This window comes from Rhinolophus ferrumequinum, chromosome 20 (assembly GCF_004115265.2).
Source record: "Rhinolophus ferrumequinum isolate MPI-CBG mRhiFer1 chromosome 20, mRhiFer1_v1.p, whole genome shotgun sequence".
Classification (NCBI taxonomy): Eukaryota; Metazoa; Chordata; class Mammalia; order Chiroptera; family Rhinolophidae; genus Rhinolophus; species Rhinolophus ferrumequinum.
This window is the reverse complement of record NC_046303.1, coordinates 48,930,666-48,949,329: the sequence shown is the minus strand read 5'-3', so window position 1 is coordinate 48,949,329 and position 18,664 is coordinate 48,930,666. Positions and strand designations below refer to the sequence as shown.

The 18,664-nt window shown below is 41.7% G+C and overlaps 2 protein-coding genes across 4 annotated transcripts in view; both read right to left on the bottom strand.

Annotated features, from left to right (window-relative positions):
- The window catches only part of RINT1 (RAD50 interactor 1), a 27,616-nt gene extending 20,226 nt beyond the window's left edge, over positions 1 to 7,390 (bottom strand). For 2 of the 3 annotated variants that reach the window (XR_004421163.1, XM_033088631.1), the window contains exons 1-3: positions 7,228 to 7,390; positions 6,725 to 6,770; positions 3,944 to 4,128 (exon numbers count right to left, since the gene is read on the bottom strand). Coding sequence is in view for 1 of the 3 variants with exons in the window: in XM_033088631.1 (XP_032944522.1) it covers positions 3,944 to 4,128; positions 6,725 to 6,770; positions 7,228 to 7,269 (273 nt within the window). In the remaining 2 variants the exon portion in view is untranslated. Of the gene's footprint in view, positions 1 to 3,943; positions 4,129 to 6,724; positions 6,771 to 7,227 lie in introns of those variants that run through there. The other variant, XM_033088633.1, reaches the window with a different exon arrangement.
- LOC117012234 (serine/threonine-protein kinase MARK2-like) lies at positions 7,353 to 18,664 on the bottom strand. The gene is made up of 3 exons (XM_033088260.1): positions 17,319 to 18,664; positions 17,042 to 17,102; positions 7,353 to 7,475 (listed from the first exon to the last, which is right to left on the bottom strand). Exons 1-3 carry the CDS (start codon positions 18,662 to 18,664, stop codon positions 7,353 to 7,355), a joined length of 1,530 nt encoding a protein of 509 aa, XP_032944151.1.

The window sequence follows — 18,664 nt, the reverse complement described above, 5'->3', positions numbered from 1 at the left end:
AACAAATGAAGCTCTGATTTTAAAAGTCTGGGTATCTGTATTTTGCAAAAGTTCCCCAGGTGACTGATTTAAGGCCAGGCTGAGAACCACTGACTTGATAATATGATCTACAGGTAATGCCTTTAGATACGGTATTTGTTAAATGCATTTTTCTTATGGCATATGGAAAAACAGATATCAGGCATTACCTGTATAATATAAAGTATAGAGGAATTTCAATTTAGTCACCACTGATTAGATACTCTGTACCAGGCACTGTACCAGGGATAGACATAAATAAGTCATAGCATCTGCCCTTAAGCTCAGTGGTATGGAAGAGAGATGTAAGCAAATATTTCAACAGTGGGATGAAAGCAATAAAGACATGTGCTAGGTGCAATGGTATAGTAAGGCAGTGCTTCCTAACCTGAACGTGCAGAGGAATCACCTGCAGGTCTGGTTATAATGCAGACTCAGTAGGTCTGAAGTAAGGAGTGGGATTCTGCACTTCTATCAAGCTTAGAGTAACAAGGTTTGGAAGTGCAAGGCAATTGTGCTTGCATGGCTCATACACATACTTTTGCAGGATGGGTGGGAATTTTTTATGGAACTTTGGAAGGAAAGGGCATTCCAGGCAGAGGGACAGCTCAGTCATGATCAAAGAGCAGCAAAGAGCTGAGTAGAGCACAGAATACAGTTCAAATGCAGAGAGAAGAGATGAGCCAAACAGGTAGGGAGAGACCAGATCCCAGGTAGCATCTTGTACCTTAGAAGAATGTAGGCTTTTTCCAATAGTCAATGAGAAGCCAGTTAGTTTTTAATAAGAAGGAAAATTCAGTTACATTTATGACTTAGAAAGGTAAGGTGATGAACAATTGTTTATTTTCATATTTGTTTAGTAATAAAAACTGGAAACAGCAAAAATGTCTACCAGTAAGGGCACAGTTAAATAAATTATGTACAGCCATATTTGAATATCATAAAACCATTAAAATAGAGAGATAGATAGTTACAATAAGTGGAGTACAGCATTAGGAGTAGAGACAGTGGAAATGTACTGGCTGTGTGCGATGTCAGAGGGGTAGTAGATTGGGGGAGGAGGGCTATCACTGTATGAGGGATATAAATGATAAATGTCTAACTATTACATTGTTTTGTACACCTGAAACTAAGTAAAAAAATAAAATTCAACTTCAAAAAAAAAGAGCGCTATATACAGAGATAGGAAAATAAGTCCTGTATCACGTTAATTGTAAAAAGTTAAACTGTGTATATTTTAAGTAATATATGCTCGTATACAGAAAAGATTTTAACTATAACTGTATTTTTATATTTGCTTTATTTACATATAATCAGATTCCTGTAAAAAATAAAAAAGAGAGTTACTGTGGCAGCATGAGGAAAACAGAAGATGGGCAAATGCAAGAGAGAACGCAGCCCTGAACTTGAACTGAGGTGGCGCCAGTGGGGTGAGAACAGGGTGACACTGGAGATGTTAAGAAGGCAAAACTCGGACGTCTTGGTGATAGGGGAGGAGTAAAGGTGATGATGAGCAGTCTAGGAAGGCGCCTCCGTTTTAGGCCTGAGTAACAGGTAGATGGTAGCGCCATTTTCCAAGACAGGGAAGCATTTCAAGAGATGGATTAGAACAATTTTGGATATGCTGAGTTTAAGGTTCAATTAGGCACTTCAGCAAAAGCGTCCGTGGTCATCAGGGAAACAAGCTTGATTCCAGTGGGTCAAAAAGCAAATGGCAAATTAGGAAGTGGAGCTATATGAAGTAAGATGACTTTTTGAAGAAACCTAACAGTAAAAGGAAGGGACTAAAGCACACTAAAAGATAAGGGAGAGTTTGTTTCTTTAGGTTCTACGGAAAAGATCTGGGTACGTCCATATGCTGAGGGGACAGGCCTAGCTGAGGAGCAGAGGATGAAATTAAAAAAGAGTGAAGTAAGTTCACTGAGGTGGCAGGTAGGATCGGGGCATAAGGACTGCCTTACGTTGATCCTCTGCTGAATTAAGAAGTAGAAATGGCTGCAAATAAGTTTGTGGAATAGACTGTGCAATAGATTCATGCTATATGGCCTCAGTTTTTTCTGTTTGGGAAATGGAAAGGACAGATTGGCCAGGTTGGGTAGGTGTCTTGGGGAGAATCTGGAAGAAGAGCTGAGGGCCATAGCAGAGAAGGTAACGTTCCCATAGAAGGACTGCCAGGTGGGGTAGAAGATCACACGTGTGAGCTGGCATTCATCCACTCAGCTGCATTTCTTGCACAGGAGCCCACACCTTGTCAGCAGCAGTGGAAAGGAGAGCAGAGCTGGGATAAACCCAGAGCCTACCAGGAGACGTGGTAGAAAGACAGGAAGATGGAGAGGCCTGAGCTGCTAGGAATGGGGAAACATGACGACTGACAACCTGAGGCTCACACACCAATATACCCACGCAGAGTTTATTTAACCAAGTTAGTGTCACACAATTCAAATCTCTTATCTTTGACAGACACATTGTTGCAAGTACAGGGGACTCACTTATTAGGTTGGTGCAAAAGTAATTGCAGTTTTGAAGGTTAAAAATACTTGCGGGCAGATGGGTGGCTCAGTTGGTTAGAGCATGAGCTCTGGGCAACGGGGCTGCCGGTTCAGTTCCCACATGGACCAGCGAGCTGCGCCCTCCGTGACTAGAATGAAGTCAGTGAGCTGCGCTGAGCTCCCAGGTGGCCAGATGGCTCAGTTGGTTGGAGCATGTCCTCTCAACCACAGGTTGCTGGTTCGACTCCCGTAAGGGATGGTGGGCTGCGCCCCCTGCAACTGACAACAGCGACTGGACCTGGAGCTGAGCTGCGCCCTCCACAACTAAGATTGAAAGGACAACAACTTGACTTGGATGGAGCTGATGAGTCCTGGGAAAAACACACTACTGTTCCCCAATAAAAAGTCCTAGAAATACACACTATTCCCCAATGAAGTCCTGTTCCCCTTCCCCAATAAAACCTTAAAAAAAAACACAAAAAAACACAAGGGGCCAGCCCGGGGACTCAGGCGGTTTGAGCTCCATGCTCCTAACTCCAAAGGCTGCTGGTTCAATTCCCACATGGACCAGCGAGCTGCGCCCTCCGCGACTAGAATGAAGTCAGTGAGCTGCCGCTGAGCTCCCAGGTGGTCAGATGGCTCAGTTGGTTGGAGCCCGGGCTCTCAACCACAAGGTTGCTAGTTCAATTCCTCGAGTCCCGCAAGGGATGGTGGGCTGTGCCCCTGCAACTAGAAAACGGTGACTGAATCTGGAGCTGAGCTGCGCCCTCCACAACTAAGACTGAAAGGACAACTACTTGACTTGGAAAAAAAGCCTGGAAGTACACACTGTTCCCCAATAAAGTCGTGTTCCCCTTCCCCAATAAAATCTTTATTAAAAAAAATAATAATTGCAAAAACCACAATTACTTTTGCACCAACCTAATATTTTTTTAAGATTGCATTCATGGTTTATTTTTAAATTATGTTAAGCAATATGTTCATGTAAAAACAAAAACTTGAAAATACAGAAAGATATACAGAAATCACTTTTTAACCAATCACCCAGAAATAACCATTATTATAATGTTATACTTATTTTCACCTTTTCTCCTTTTGAGTATATATATAAAAAATTTGGAATGGTGCTATAACATTTTTATGTAGCATGAAATTATTTACATGTAAAAGCACTTTAAAAGTCATGAAATGCTACTTAAAATATTAGCTACCATTATGTTTCCAAGACATAAATCATATCAGTAGGAACTGTCTGTCACATAATTTGCAAAATACCTAGTACGTTATAGGTCCTTAAAACCTATTAAACAGTTTAAAATGATTAGATGGTTTGTCACAATCTACATCTTCAAAATTCTCTATATAATAATGGTTATGTTTATATTAATTATAATGAGTATACTACTGATATTATTTCAATGAGTTTTAATTCTTACCTGTCCTTCTAACTGCATTTTACTTTCTGTCATTTGTTCTATGAGTTTATCAAGTTTCTTTAAAGATTTAAGGTCATTTCCAACTTCCTTTTCTATAAATGCAGACACGTAGGAAAAGAGATCACCATTATCTGCACGTTCATTGACTTGTTCCTTTTCAACAAGAGCTGCAGTATTTATGTCACCTAAAATGAACGAATAACAATTAATCAACACCAGCAAGTACAATGGAGTTAAAGGAAATACAAAAGATATACAAGGCGATACATCTACCTTCAATAAACCTTAATAAAGAAAACACTATATGTGGTATATGATGTACGTACGTGTGTGTGTGTGTGTATCCAAATGAATAACCACAAAGCAATCTATCAATCAAGTTATTACAAAATGTTGAAGAGATGAGGAAATTCCTCAGAATGAAGGAAAACCTCCTAAAGTCCTAGTAACCACAGGTTTCAACAGATATTTGCATGACAGTGCAGTTACAAATAGATATTAAACATTTCCAGGAGACCTTATATGTTAAGAATCTATTTTATTACTGGGAAAACAAGGACAAATCTGATTTTATTGGTATGGTTTTAATATATGGTCTAATATATTTCCAAAATCTGTAAGGAACCAGATGGTATGGTCTAAATAACAACAAAGGAGGACTCTGACTTCAAGGTGTCAAGAAAAAAAAATAGTATTAAAAAATTTCAAGCATAGGAAAAAATTTTGAAATGAGTAAAAACTCCTCCTTCTATAAGAGCAAAAAAGTGTTAAAAGCTTCAAATGCCATTGTATGAAGATGTCCATGTCAGAAACAGAAAAAAAAATTTTAAAGGAAATGAGAGAAAACACAAATTACTAGGAAAAATTCAAAACGACTAAGGCATGCACTAAATTGTACAGTCTTAAGTGAGAATCTTTCCATGGCAAATAAACTAGACTTGGATTAATTCACATTGGACTTCTTAAATGTGACAAAAACAGGTGATTTGGAACCCTGAAACCATTTCTTGGAGAAGAATAGCAGCAGAGGCAACATTTACTAGCTTTGGATAGTTTTGTCTCATCCCATTTAGTATGTGATATTTTCCAGAGTCCACTCCTTATAATAATTTTTCCATTTTTATCTAAACAAAACACTCAAAAAAACAAATTTCTAGTAAACACATAATCCACTTGAAAGGCAATTAAATTATTTTCCACTGTCCTAGATTTGTGGACCAACAGCACTGCTCCTTTTTCCGAGTCTCTCCAGGTATACCTTTGCTGACTATGCCATGTTGGCTTTCTGACTCTCAATCCAATATTATTCTCTTCTTCAAATATGAGCAGAATTAGCTGGTCCACATCAGACTTTACTAATACAGAAAACCATTTATGGTCATGTACAGGAATTACAATGTCTTCTCTTTTTTTATCTTAAACAACTGAGTTACGTGGTACATCTGCAGACACTACGTGCCTGCAGAGGCAGGGCTACGTGCAAAGGGACTATTTTGTGAATGCTAAGGGAGTAAATTCTATCTTCACTTTTTAAAATATTATACTCTTTTTATATAACCAATTAAATGCAGCATAGTACATTCTTAGTCAAATTAGGTTCTTCAAAATAACACGCTAGTGGTTTGGAGGTTTTATGTCTCTCCTATTCTCTACTTTTTGTACCGAGCATTACTATAAATTGCAAAGAAGTGGCCCTAGCCAAAGGAGGGACAAGGGCAAAGTCTATAGTCTGCATCGATCATTTTACAAACATGAGAGCTCAATAGGCACTAACTTCCCAGACATGAATGGGGCAAAGGTGGAAAAGGGAAGGGTTTAACTGAAAGACATGGGGTACTCTCAAATCCTCTAAGGAAAAGGAGCTGAGTTGTGGCAGCTATGATTGTCAAGGGCTATGGACTACTAAAGGCTTTCTGTCTGATGCAGATTACATCAGTAGACAATGTTAAGGACAAGCCTAGCTCTTAAAGCCAACACGGTAACATGGGCACCTTTTTCTCTTACCACTACTCATTCCCAGACTATTTCTGCCCTGGTCAGAAGAACCAAAAACCCTCTGATGGAATAGCTGTTACATCCTTTTTGCTTCCTCCCCCAATAAATTCTACTTCAAAAGCCCCTGATGATTCCTTGATTTCCAAAAGCCTGCCACGCTGAGCTCATTAAAGTAAAACGACAAATGTCCACATCCCTGACATATGCTCCTGTCCAAGGTAGGAAATGGAGGTACCTTTTCCCTCTTCCTTGTCCAGTCCAAGATCCAGGAACCAAGTTATCCATTGTTTTCTTTCCAGATCAATTTTTAAGTGCAAATTCACTGGTCAATTACAGCTAAACAATGATCTAAACTTCTTGAATGAGCTAAACTTCTTTGAACACAATTAAAGTGGCAGGCATGTCTCCTAGATCATTAGCCCCTCCAAATTCCTGATGCTTAAAAAGTTGATGCTGCATTAAAATATTAATAACAGGCAGGCCCCAATTATTTTGAATTAGTCTGATGGGCAGAACTCCCGTGAAACCACTCAGTCTCTGCACGAGATAGGAGTCAGGAAGTGCTCTTCTCTAAATCATCCCATATTTTAGAATTTTAGAAAGACAAAAAAATGTGTATAACGATAATCAGTATTTAATACTATGCAAGCATACTATGCAGGAAAAATAAATACTTCATCTAAAACATAACAGGGTAAGACCCTTCTCGGTTGCAGACACTGGAAGGCAGAGTTTGGAGAGCTGGCTGGGTAGACAGACAGTGCTAAGGTGTTTGAAGTCGCTTACTTTTCTCCTTGAAGTTCTTCCTTTCATCATCACTTTCAGAGCAGCACTAGAAGAAGAGGTGTAACAAACACATTAAGACTTAAGTAGCAAACGAACTCATGCAAGAGAACATACACTGGAGGACCACGAGGACCCAGACCCCTTCCCCCGGGGTCGCTGGCCGGAGCCGGGCCCATTCCTGAGCGACCGGGGCTGTTTGATGCAGGTTCCAAAAGGGCCACCACCGCCACCTCCCCAGGACCGTTGGCGTTACCTTGCCTAGCCGCCAGGGTCACCTCCCCAGAGACAAGTGTCATCTCACCGGGATCGCCACAGCCACCTCTCTGGGACTACCTCCCCTGGGAGGTCTGTGCCACCTCACCAGGGTTGCAAGAGCCATCTCTCTCGGGTCACGAGAAACACGTCCTCAACCCGGCCGCCACGGAAACAATCCCCTCTGGGAGATCTGTGCCACCTCACTGGCCCACCAGTGTCCCCTCCCCAGGCCATCAGGGCCGCCTCACCGGGGTTGCGGGCGCCTCGCCGATCTGGCCGGACCCCAGCATCGCGCCTCCGGGTAAATCCTCGGCTCCAGGAGCAGCCAGCGTGGCGCGTGGAGCCCGGCTCCGGCCAGCTACCAGACACCAACTCAGTCTCGCGGACTGCAGGGCGGAGCGCCACCGCAACTTCCTTTCCCCGTCTCTTTGGTTTCTTCCTCTTCTCCCAGAGAGGCCCTGTCGTCGCAGCCGCCGGCCGTGCGCGGTGGCGCCCCCTGCCGGCAGGGGCCGGGAAGGCCGCTTAGGAATTGGGCGCAGCCCCGGAGGCTCTCGGGTGAAAGGGGGCGGTCCTTCCCAGCCCCTGTAAAACCTCCTCCAGCTCCCTGGGGCCGTTAATGATGGAGCTTGAAGATATCCCTCCCTCCACACCATAAATTCAGTATGAATCATTTCAATTTATATTTTAGATGATATTCCAGATGAAGGTGTAAGGGTGGGCTTGTTGACTATCTTTAATGTAATTTGGTTGGGCTGTTTAGTTGGAGAACTTCCAATGTCATTATTTTTGCATCTTTCCTTTCAGGCTGATCAGATTCAACTAGAGATAACCCTCCAATGTCCTGTCTGGAGGATGCAGATCTGGTTATAAACTTTCTGGGAGCTGAATAGAGGAAAAGGATTCAGCATTTAATATGCACTTTACCCAGTGCCAATACCCTACCATACCTGCTCTTTGCTGGGTAGGAGGAATAGGAGATACCTGATAGCAAGAGATAGGTAGAGGACTCTTGGATTTGACTTCAAAACAAACATGGAAGGTGGTGGTGCCACAGAGACATAAATAAGGGTGGGGGCCAGAGCAGCAACTCTTAGAGGAAACAGAAACCATTCAGTGAGGAGAAAACGTTTTTAAAAATTATATGGGGGCAGCTGGATGGCTCAGTTGGTTAGAGCACGAGCTCTGAACAACATGGTTGCCGGTTTGATTCCCACATGGGCCAGTGAGCTGCACCCTCCACAACTAGATTGAAGAAAACGAGCTGCCACTGAGCTTCTAAGGGTTGGCCAGATGGCTAAGTTGGTTAGAATGCAAGCTCTAAACAACAAGGTTGCCGGTTCAATTCCCACATGGGATGGTGGGCTGTGCCCCCTGCAACTAAAGATTGAAACCGGCAACTGAATGTGGAGTTGAGCTGTGCCCTCCACAACTAGACTGAAGGACAACGACTTGGAGCTGATGGGCCCTTGCGAAACACATTGTTCCCCAATATTCCCAATAAAAAGAAAATTATATATATAATCAGTATCCTGAGATATCAGATACCATTGCAACCATAATATAACAGAATATATATATATATATATATATATACATATATACATATATATATATATATGATAGCAGAAATGAAAAGTTCAGTAAAAGTTGGAAGATAAATGTCGGGAAATATTCTAGGGGAAAAACAAACAAAAGAACAAAGAAATGAAAAATACAAAAGAAAAATAATAAATTAGAGGACCACTCCAGGGGACCCAAAATCTGAAAAATAAGAGTTCAGGAAAAAAAAAAAAAAAACCAACAGGGGTTAGGGAAGGCATGATCATCAATAAAACAAGAAAATTTTTCCAAACTAAAAATCATGAGTTGCCACATTAAAAGAGCCCACTGACTGCCCAGCACATGGATAAAAATTGACTGACCCCAAGGCTCATCATTGTGAAACTGCAGAGTACTGGGGGCAAAAAGATAACCCCTAAGCTTTGGGAGAGAAAACAAAGGCTCAAGACTCAGCATATCTTTCCATTTCTCAACAGTTACAGAGAAAGCTAGAAGACATGGGAATAATTCTATCAAATTTCAAAAGGAAATTTATTTCAAACTGAAAATTTAGCTTTACTAGTAAACTACCAATCAAATGTGGGTAAAAAATAAAGGTGCGTTCAGACATTCAAGGTCTCAAAACATTTCCCTTCTCCTTTCCCAGGAAGCTACTGGAGGTTCTGCTCCACTAATATGAAGGACTAAACAAAGAAAAAAGAAGACATAGGACATATTAAACAGAAGATACGACACAGGAGAAAATGAAGTAATGCCTGGACAACACTGTGCACTCGACAGACTGACACAGGTCAGAAGGTATCAGGAGAAACTCCTTGAGAAAGATGAAACTGATAGAACACCTTATCTATCTAAATCTCTGGAGGAACAGATTTTTTTTTTCCACAGGACTTTACTGGGGAACAGCGTGTACTTCCAGGATTTTTTCCAAGTCAAGTTGTTGTCCTTTCAATCTTAGTTGTGGAGGATGCCGTTTAGCTTCAAGTTGTTGTCCTTTCAGTCTTAGTTGTGGAGGGCGCAGCTCAGCTCCAGGTCCATTTGCCGTTGTTAGTTGCAGGGGGCACAGCCCACCATCCCTTGCCGGAGTCAAACCGGCAACCTGTGGTTGACAGGATGCGCTCCAACCAACTGAGCCAACTGAGCCATCTGACCATCTGGTTGCTCAGCGGCAGCTCAATCTTTAGTTCAATCTTTAGTTGCAGGGGGCGCTGCCCACCATCCCTTGTGGGACTCGAGGAATCCAACAGGCAACCTTGTGGTTGAGAGTCTGCGCTCCAACCAACTGAGCCACGGAGCGGCCCTATATCTTTTAATTGGAGCATTTAATCCTTTTACACTTAAAGCGATTATTGGTAGGTACATAGTTATTGCCATTTTGTTATTTGTATTTCTGGTCTTTATTAATTAGATTATTTTCATCTTTCTTCTGTTTACGGAAGCCCTTTTTAACATTTCCTGCACTGCTGGATTGGTGGTAATGAATTCCTTTAGCTTATTCTTTTCTGGGCAGCTCTTTATCTCTCCTTCAATTTTAAATGATAGAGAGCAGGGAATTACAAAATCTTAATATCACAGAGTCTTTGTACTAGAAGGGACTAGCCTGGAGGCCTTTCATGATACAAGCCTGAAATCCATCTGCTTCTGGTTTCCTCCTAGGGATCCTGCTTCCATCTTTTGAAAATATTTGAAGGTCAAAATGAAAATATCTGCTGCGCTCCTGGTGCCTCAGTTTAGTGTCAACATTTCACAGTCTCCCCATCCTGAGAACCATCCCTACTCTCTTCCAAGAGTCATTCATTTCCACATGAGTCAGGAGGCACAAGGAGAAGACCGGAGGCTGACAACTCTAGGTAGACTCTTCTTGCAGCTGCCTCTCTGTATGTTTTTATTGTTACTTTCACATGTGCAAAACAACGTAGTGGTTAGACATTTACACACACCTCACAAAGTGATCACCCCACCAAGTCTACTACCCCCCTGACATTGTACAAAGCTATTACAATACCACTGATTCTATTCCCTATACCGTACATTCTGTGACTATATAGCTTTTTAACTTATAGTTGAAATTCAATGACATTTACTATTATTTTATATCAGTTTCAGGTGTACAGGGTAGTGATTAGGCATTTATATGATTTATGAAGTGATGCTCCTCGTAAGTGTAGTACCTACCTGGCACTATACAGAGTTTTTACAACATTATTGATTATATTCCCCATACTGTATTTCATATCCCCATGACTATTTTGTAACTACCAATTTGTAAATATTTTCTAATCCCCTCACCTTTTTCACTCATCCCCCCAACCCTTCTCCCATCTAGCAACCATCAGTTTGTTATCTGTAACTATGAGTCTGTTTTCTGTTTTCTGTATCTATGAGTCTATTTCTGTCTTGTTTGTTGATTTATTCTGTTCTTTAAATTCTACATGTAAGTAAGATCATTTGGTATTTGTCTTTCTCAGCCTGACTTATTTCACTTAGTATAATACCCTCTAGGTCCATCTATTTTGTTGCAAATGGTAAGATTTCATTCTTTTTTATTGCAGAGTAATACTCTATTGTATAAATGTATCACAATTTCCTTATCCAGTTCGCATATTGGTGGGCATTTCGGTTGTTTCCATATCTTGGCTATTGTGAATAGCGGTGCAGTAAACATAAGGGTGCATATATCTTTTTGAATCAGTGTTTTGAATTTCTTTGCATAAATACCCAGGAGTGGAACTTCTGGGTCATAAGGTAGTTCTATTTTTAATTTTTTGAGGAACCTCCATACTGTTTTCCATAGTGGCTATACCAATCTGCAATCTCAACAACAGTGCACGAGTGTTCCATTTTCCCACATACTCACCAACACTTGTTGTTTGTTGATAAACTGATGATGGCCATTCTGACAGAAGTGATTTTTATTAGCATTTCTCTTATGATTAGTGACGTTGAGCATTTTTTCATATGTCTATTGGTCATGCCTATGTCCTCTTTAGAGAAATGTCTATTCAGGTCCTCTCTCCATTTTTTAACAGGATTGTTTGTTTTTTTAGGTGTTGAGCTGTATCCGTTTTTTTTGTTTTTGTTTTTAGTTTCAGGTATACAAAACAATGAAATAGTTAAACATTTATCATTTATATCCCTCACACAGTGATAACCTCCCTGCCCCATCTACTACCCCTCAGACATCGCACACAGCCTTTACATTTCCACTGTCTCTATTCCTAATGCTGTACTCCACTTCTTGTAAATGTATATATATATATATGTATGTATATGTATATATGTACATACATATGTATATAATTGTAGTTGACATTCATTATTGTTCAGCTTCAGCTTCAGGTGTACAGTGCAGTGAGCTGTATCAGTTTTTTATAAATTTTGAATGTTAACCTCTTATCAGATGTATCATTGGGAAATATCTTCTACCATTCAGTAGGATGTCTTTTCATTTCATTTTGTTAATGGTTTCCTTTGCTGTGCAAACCCTTTTTAGTTTGATGTAGTCCCATTTGTTTATTTTTTATTTTGTTTCCCTTGCCCGAGGAGATATATCAGTGAAAATATTACTAAGGATAATAGCTGAGAGTTTTTTCCCTATATTTTCTTCTAGCAGTTTTATGGTTTCAGGTCTTACATTTGTCTTTAATCCATTTTGAGTTTATTCTCGTATATAGAGTAAGAAGGTGGTCCAGTTTTATTTTTTTGCATGTATCTGTCCTGTTTTCCCAGCACCATTTATTGAATAGACTGTGTAGTGTAAATTTTTGCTTCCTGTGTCATAGATTAAATGACCATTTAGGGATGGATTTATTTCTGGGCTCTCTAGTCTATTCCATTGATCTATATGTCTTTTTTTAATGCCAGTACCATGCTGTTTTGATTTGCCTCTATATTTCTTAACTGGGATTATATACATGGACTCATTTCAACAACTTAGAGTCAGAGCAGGATTCCTTACACTTGTGAATTTCTTTTCTTTGTCCTCCCCCTACTAGGAGTGCAAGATTCTCCTCTCATCTTTTGTCCTGTTTGTTACATCCCTTTATTTTTCTCCTGACATGAGCTTTTATTCCCCTTGCTCACCTCATTAATTGTTCATGGACCACTAAATGCTTTTCCTTCTCCTAAAGATCCAAATTCCCCCGACACATAGATCCTGATACATAGTGAATAAGAAGATTGAGTAGCCGCATACTTCATACTTATATACAGTTTCAGTGGCATATAGTTTTCTTAAAACTTCTGTTTTTTTCTTTTGTGTCACATCTTGTCAATTTTTTTGGTTAGCATGTCTTGCGTGGGAGAATAACCATACAGTAATTATGTATGAAATTGACTTAAAAATCCACACTCACCTGCCCTGATGTTCTTCCCAGGTTCCCATGTTGGCAACAGCCCGTGTTTATTGTGGAATTATTTTCTAGTCTTACCTAGTATAATTGCATATGAGCATGTAAAAATTCTTAATATATGTTATGCAATGATGGCGTGACTCCCTAGGAGAAACTGAGGTACATGCTAATTGCACTTAAATTCTTTGTAAAGTTTATTCCACACTGGGATGTGGAGCACCTGCCTTTTAACTATTTCTGGGCAATGTTCTATGGAATTAGTGAGGTATGACTGTCAGGATAGGTGCTTAACAATAAGTGTTAAATGAACTAGTGAATGAATTAATAACTCTCTACACATTGGAAAAGGCATTATATGGCGTTTTTCTAATAGCTCCTTTTTTTCCTACTGTGTAGACAAGAATGTGAATATACCTTTCAGATAAAAGTCTGTGTCCACTTATGCAAGAATTTATTATAGCATCTAGATGATGGGTAGGATCCAATTAGATATAGACTTTTTTTGGTTATAAATAATATCCTGTTAGGATTTGTAGTTGAAAATGATTTAATCATATGATATGGAAAAAGAAAACCCTTTAAACCTGACATTAAAGATTACACAATGGCCGTACAATTAGGAGCCCAGTTTTAACTATCTGGCCATAAATCATAATAGTGGTCACAAAATTTTAGGTTTGGAAGAGCCCTTGAGAGATGTCTCATCAAAGACCCTCATTCTGCTCATGAGGAAACAGAGGAGTTAGGTAACTCTACTGTGTTGACTAGTATCTCCCCAAAATTCAGGTCCAACCAGAACCTCAGGATGTGACCTTATTTGCAAATAGGATCTTTGCAGATATAACTAGCTAGGATGAGGTCACACTGAATTAGGGTGGGTCATAAATCCAATGACTGGTATCTTTATAAGAGAAAGGAGACAGAGATCCAGGTACACACAGTGGGGATGAAGCCGTATGATGACAGAGGCGAAGACTGCAGTGATGTAGCCACAAGCCAAGGAATGCCAGCAACCACTGGAAGCTGGGAAGAGACAAGGAAGGATGTTCTTCTAGACCCTTCTGAGGGAGCCTGGCCCTGCCAACACTGTGATTTCAGACTTCTAGCCTTCAGGACTGTGAGAGAGTAAGTTGCTGTTGTTTTAAGCCCTCCAGTTTGTGGCAATTTGTTATGGTTAGCAGCTGTAGGAAACTCAGGTAGTAACCTTCCAAGGAGTAGTGGTGATTCTGAAACGAATGCCCAGTGAATAAAGGCTCAGTCCACCCATAGCAGCTGCGCTTAGTTCTTCTCCTTTCTACTTCCCGTGTGTTGGGGGTACTTAGAGGTGCTCTATTTATCAGAGACTTTATGTCTTAATTAGTTCTATTACAGCTTTCTGTCCTTAGAACTTTGCTTCCTCTCTCCCTCTTTCTCTAAGTCTTCCTTAGAGAAGACTCTTGCACAGTCATTATTTTCTCGTACATATCTCTTACACCCTCAGAAATTTGGCCCTACTCCTCTGCTGTTCTGTGCTGCAACCTCTCTGGGCATAGGCACTGTCACAATACTTTCTCTTTCTTAAAAAACACTATGCAAGTATAGTCCATGTGCAAAACTGCACAAGTATGGTTTTCAGACCATCTGATCTACCATCATACCTTTCCAACACTTTTTAGCCATTGCAATGACTGACTTAATTAGTGGCATATTTTTCCCTTTGTAGTACATACAGACAAATGTGAAGTTTCTACTTTCTTGATAAAATTATTTAATGTGCAAAAGTTTTAAATTTCGATGGTCTAATTTAATTTTTACTTTGTTGCTCATGCTTCTGGTGTCAGTCAGATCTAAGAATCCATTGCCAAACCTAAGGTCATGAAGGCTTACCCCATGTTTTCTTCTAAGAGTTTTATGGTCTTTTATATTTAGGTTGTTGATCCATTTTGAGTTAATTTTTAATAAAGTGTGAGGTTGGGGTCCAAATTCATTTTTTGCATTTGGATATCCAGTTGCCTCAGCACCATTTGTTGAGGAGACTGTTCTTGCTTCATTAAACGATCTTGGCATTCTTGTCAAAAGTCAATTGACCACAAATGTATAGGTTTAATTCTACTACATGTGTCTATATGTTTATCCTTATGCCAGTACCATGATGTTTTGATTACTGTAGCGTTGTAGTAAGTAATTGGGAAGTGTGAGTTCTCCAACTTCATTCTTTTTCAAAATTGTTTTAGCTATCTGGGGCCCCTTGCAATTCTACATGAATGTGAGGATTGGCTTTTCCATTTCTGAACCAAAGAACCATTGAAAATTTAATAGGGATTGCATTGACTCTATAGATCATTTTGGATAGTATTGCCATCTTAATATTTTTCTTGTTAGTACTTTCTATCTATTCCTTGGATGTTTGACATAATATTCATGTAAAACTCCCTGGACCTGGTGTTTATTTATTCCCGGCAATACTTCAAATTCTGATTCAAGTTGCTTTATTGTTATTATGTCTTCCAATGCCTGGATATGGGATATCTATCTGTTTATTTAGGTCTTCTTTAATTTCTTTCAGTAATGCTTTGTAGTTTTCAGTGTGCTAATCTTTCACCTTCTTAGTTAAATTTATTCCTCAATATTGTATTCAAAAGTGTGGTTATTAAAATAAAATATTTAAGCACGCAAAGAAACATAATATAATGAACACTTGTGTAATCACCACCCAGCTTAAGAAATAAAGGTTACCAAATAGTTAAAGCCTCCCTGAATGCACTGTTTCCTCCCTCAGAAGTAACTGCCCTTTAAATATAGTGTTTATCATTTCCTTACATGATGTGGTAGGCAGAATAATACAGGATAATAGCTCCCCAAAGATATCCATTTCCTAGTCCTCAGAACGTGTGAGTGTGTTATCTTATGTGGCAAGAGTCTTCCCAGATGTGATTAAGTTACAGATCTTGAGATGGTGAGATTATCTTTGATTATCTGGGTGGGTCCAATATAATCACAAAGATCCTTGTAAGTTAAAGAGGGACCAGTACTCTTCTGGCACCCTACATAATCTTTTTTTTTTTTAAAGATTTTATTGGGGAAGGGGAACAGGATTTTATTGGGGAACAGTGTGTACTTCCCAGACTTATTCCAAGTCAAGTTGTTGTCCTTTCAGTCTTAGTTGTGGAGGGCGCAGCTCAGCTCCAGGTCCAGTTGCCCTTGTTAGTTGCAGGGGGCGCAGCCACCATCCCTTGCGGGAGTCGAACCGGCAACCTGTGGTTGAGAGGACATGCTCCAACCAACTGAGCCATCCGGGAGCTCAGCGGCAGCTCAGCTCAAGGTGCCGTGTTCAATCTTAGTTGCAGGGGGCGGAGCCCATCATCCCTTGAGGGAGTCGAGGAATCGAACTGGTAACCTTGTGGTTGAGAGCCCGTGCTCCAACCAACTGAGCCATCCGGCCCTATCTCTCCTTCAATTTTAAATGATAGCCTTGCTGGATAAAGCAACCTAGGTTGCAGGCCTTTGGTTTTCAGCACTTTGAGTACCTCCTGCCACTCCCTCCTGGCCTGCAAAGTTTCTGTAGAAAAGTCTTTTGATAGTCTTATAGGAGTTCCCTTGTATGGAACCTGCTGTCTTTCTTTTGCTACTTTTGGTATTCTCTCTTTTGTCTTTAACATTTGCCATTTTAGGTATAATGTGTCTTGGTGTGGGCCTGTGTGGGTGCATCCTGGTTGGAACTCTCTACACTTCCTGTGCTTGTATGTCAGTTTCCTGCACCAGGTTAGGGAAGTTTTCAGTCATTGTTACTTCAAATATGTTCTGGATCCCTTGCTCCCTCTCTTCACCCTCTGGTATTCCTATGATGTGCATGTTGTTGAGGTTGATGTTATCTCAGAGGTCTCTTAAACCATTTTCATTGTTTTTTATTCTTTTTTCTTTTTGTGGTTCCGCTTGGGTGATCTCTGCTAACTCGTCTTCTAAGTCGCTGATTCGATCCTCTGCCTCATTTAACCTACCGGTAATTCCTTCAAGTGTGTTCTTTATATCAGTTATTGTTATAGCCCTTGCCTTGTTCTAGCCCTGCCTTTGCTGTCAAAAGTCTATAGGGGCTTTACTTGACTGCCTTTGCAGTACCCTTCTTGGGAGGCAGACAAAAGACTTTTCGTAAAAAGTTCAAGCACCCCCTAACCACCTGCCGCCGGCGCGGCTTGATTTTTTGTTGGTTTCCACGGCTGCTGGTGGTGCTGTGGCTGGAGAGAGAGTCCCCAGGGTGACATTGGGGGGCTGGGCTAAGGATGGTGCTGGAACCAGGGCTGAGCTCAGGAGTGGCGGTCCTAGAGCCTGATCTTTCCTCAGGAGTGGTGGTCCTGGACCCCTGGCTGGGCTCAGCAATGGCGGTCCAGGAGCCTGATCTTTCCTCAGGAGTGGAGGTCCTGGAGCCTGATCTTTCCTCAGGAGTGGCGTACCTGGAGCCCTGGCTGTGCTCGGGAGTGGAGGTCCTGGAGCCCCAGCAGTGCTTGGGAGGGGGGGGCTCAGGGGTGGCGTTCCTAGACTTCCGGCTGGGCTCAGGAATGGCGGTCTTGGAGCCTGGCCTGGATGGGGGTAGGGTGGTCCTGGACTGAGAAATGGCTGTGCTGTAATCCTGGGTGTATGTAGGACCGGCAGACTCTTCGGCCTTCTCTCCTGGCTCGTGGTCCATAGGAAGCTGCTCTGCTTGCTGACAACCGGACAACTCGGATTGAACCTCCTGGGCTGGGGAGGGGCTGCGGCTCTGGAACTCAGGGGGATGGAAGGGCTTCACCTTGATTATACGGTGCTGGTATTTTAAGTTTTTTCTGTGTAAAATGCGGTATGTGGCCAGGATGTTGTTGTATATTTTATTTACCAATGCGTTCTTGATGTCTTCCTCTCCAAAGCCCAGGTTCACCATTTCTTCCATTACCCAAGTGTCTATTACATCACTGGGTGGCTCCACGTAGGGCTTCAGCTCTTCCTCTTGGCCCATGTTTATCCAGGGATCTGACATGATGTCCCTCAGATTGTCTCTCTGTCTAGGGTGGAGGTTTAGCAGTTTCTGCAGGAGGTTTGCCACTTGAGTGGACAGATAGGTTGGCACGAAATACTGCCCGCTGCGTATCTTCATCATCAGCACTGGCCAGCTCGTTGTATCAAAAGGGACCATGTTCGTCAGCATCTTGTAGAGCAGCATGCCCAGGCTCCAGATGTCCGCAGCACAACCGTCATACGTTTTGCCCAGGAACACTTCTGGGGCTGTATACATGAAAGTGCCGCAAAACTTGCTGAGCTGATGGATGTTGGAGGATGCGCCAAGTCCAAAATCTACAAGTGTCGCGTTCATGCGGGAGTCTAGCAGCACGTTTTCTGGCTTCAGGTCCCTGTGAGCGACGCCCTTCTCGTGGCAGTAGTGCACCGCTGACACCAGCTGCCGGAAGACACCGCGGGCCGTGTCCTCCGACATGCGGCCGTTGTCCCTGAGGTAGTCCATCATGTCCCCTCCGGGCACGAACTCCATGACCAGGTAGAGGGATTCCTCCGCGATGATCCCGTGGAACAGCTGCACGATATTAGGATGCTGCAGGTCTGCCATGCAGCGGGCTTCTTGCAGGAGAGAGCTGCGCGTCTTGTCGGAGACCTGTTGTTTGATGACTTTCACGGCCACCTGCGTCGGCGTGAGGATGTGCGTGCCCACCACCACGTTGCCGAAGGAGCCCTCGCCGATGGATCCATTGAGCTCGTAATGGGCAGTGGGGGGCTCCTGGTCAACAGGGATGTCTGTGGAGTCACGTGACAT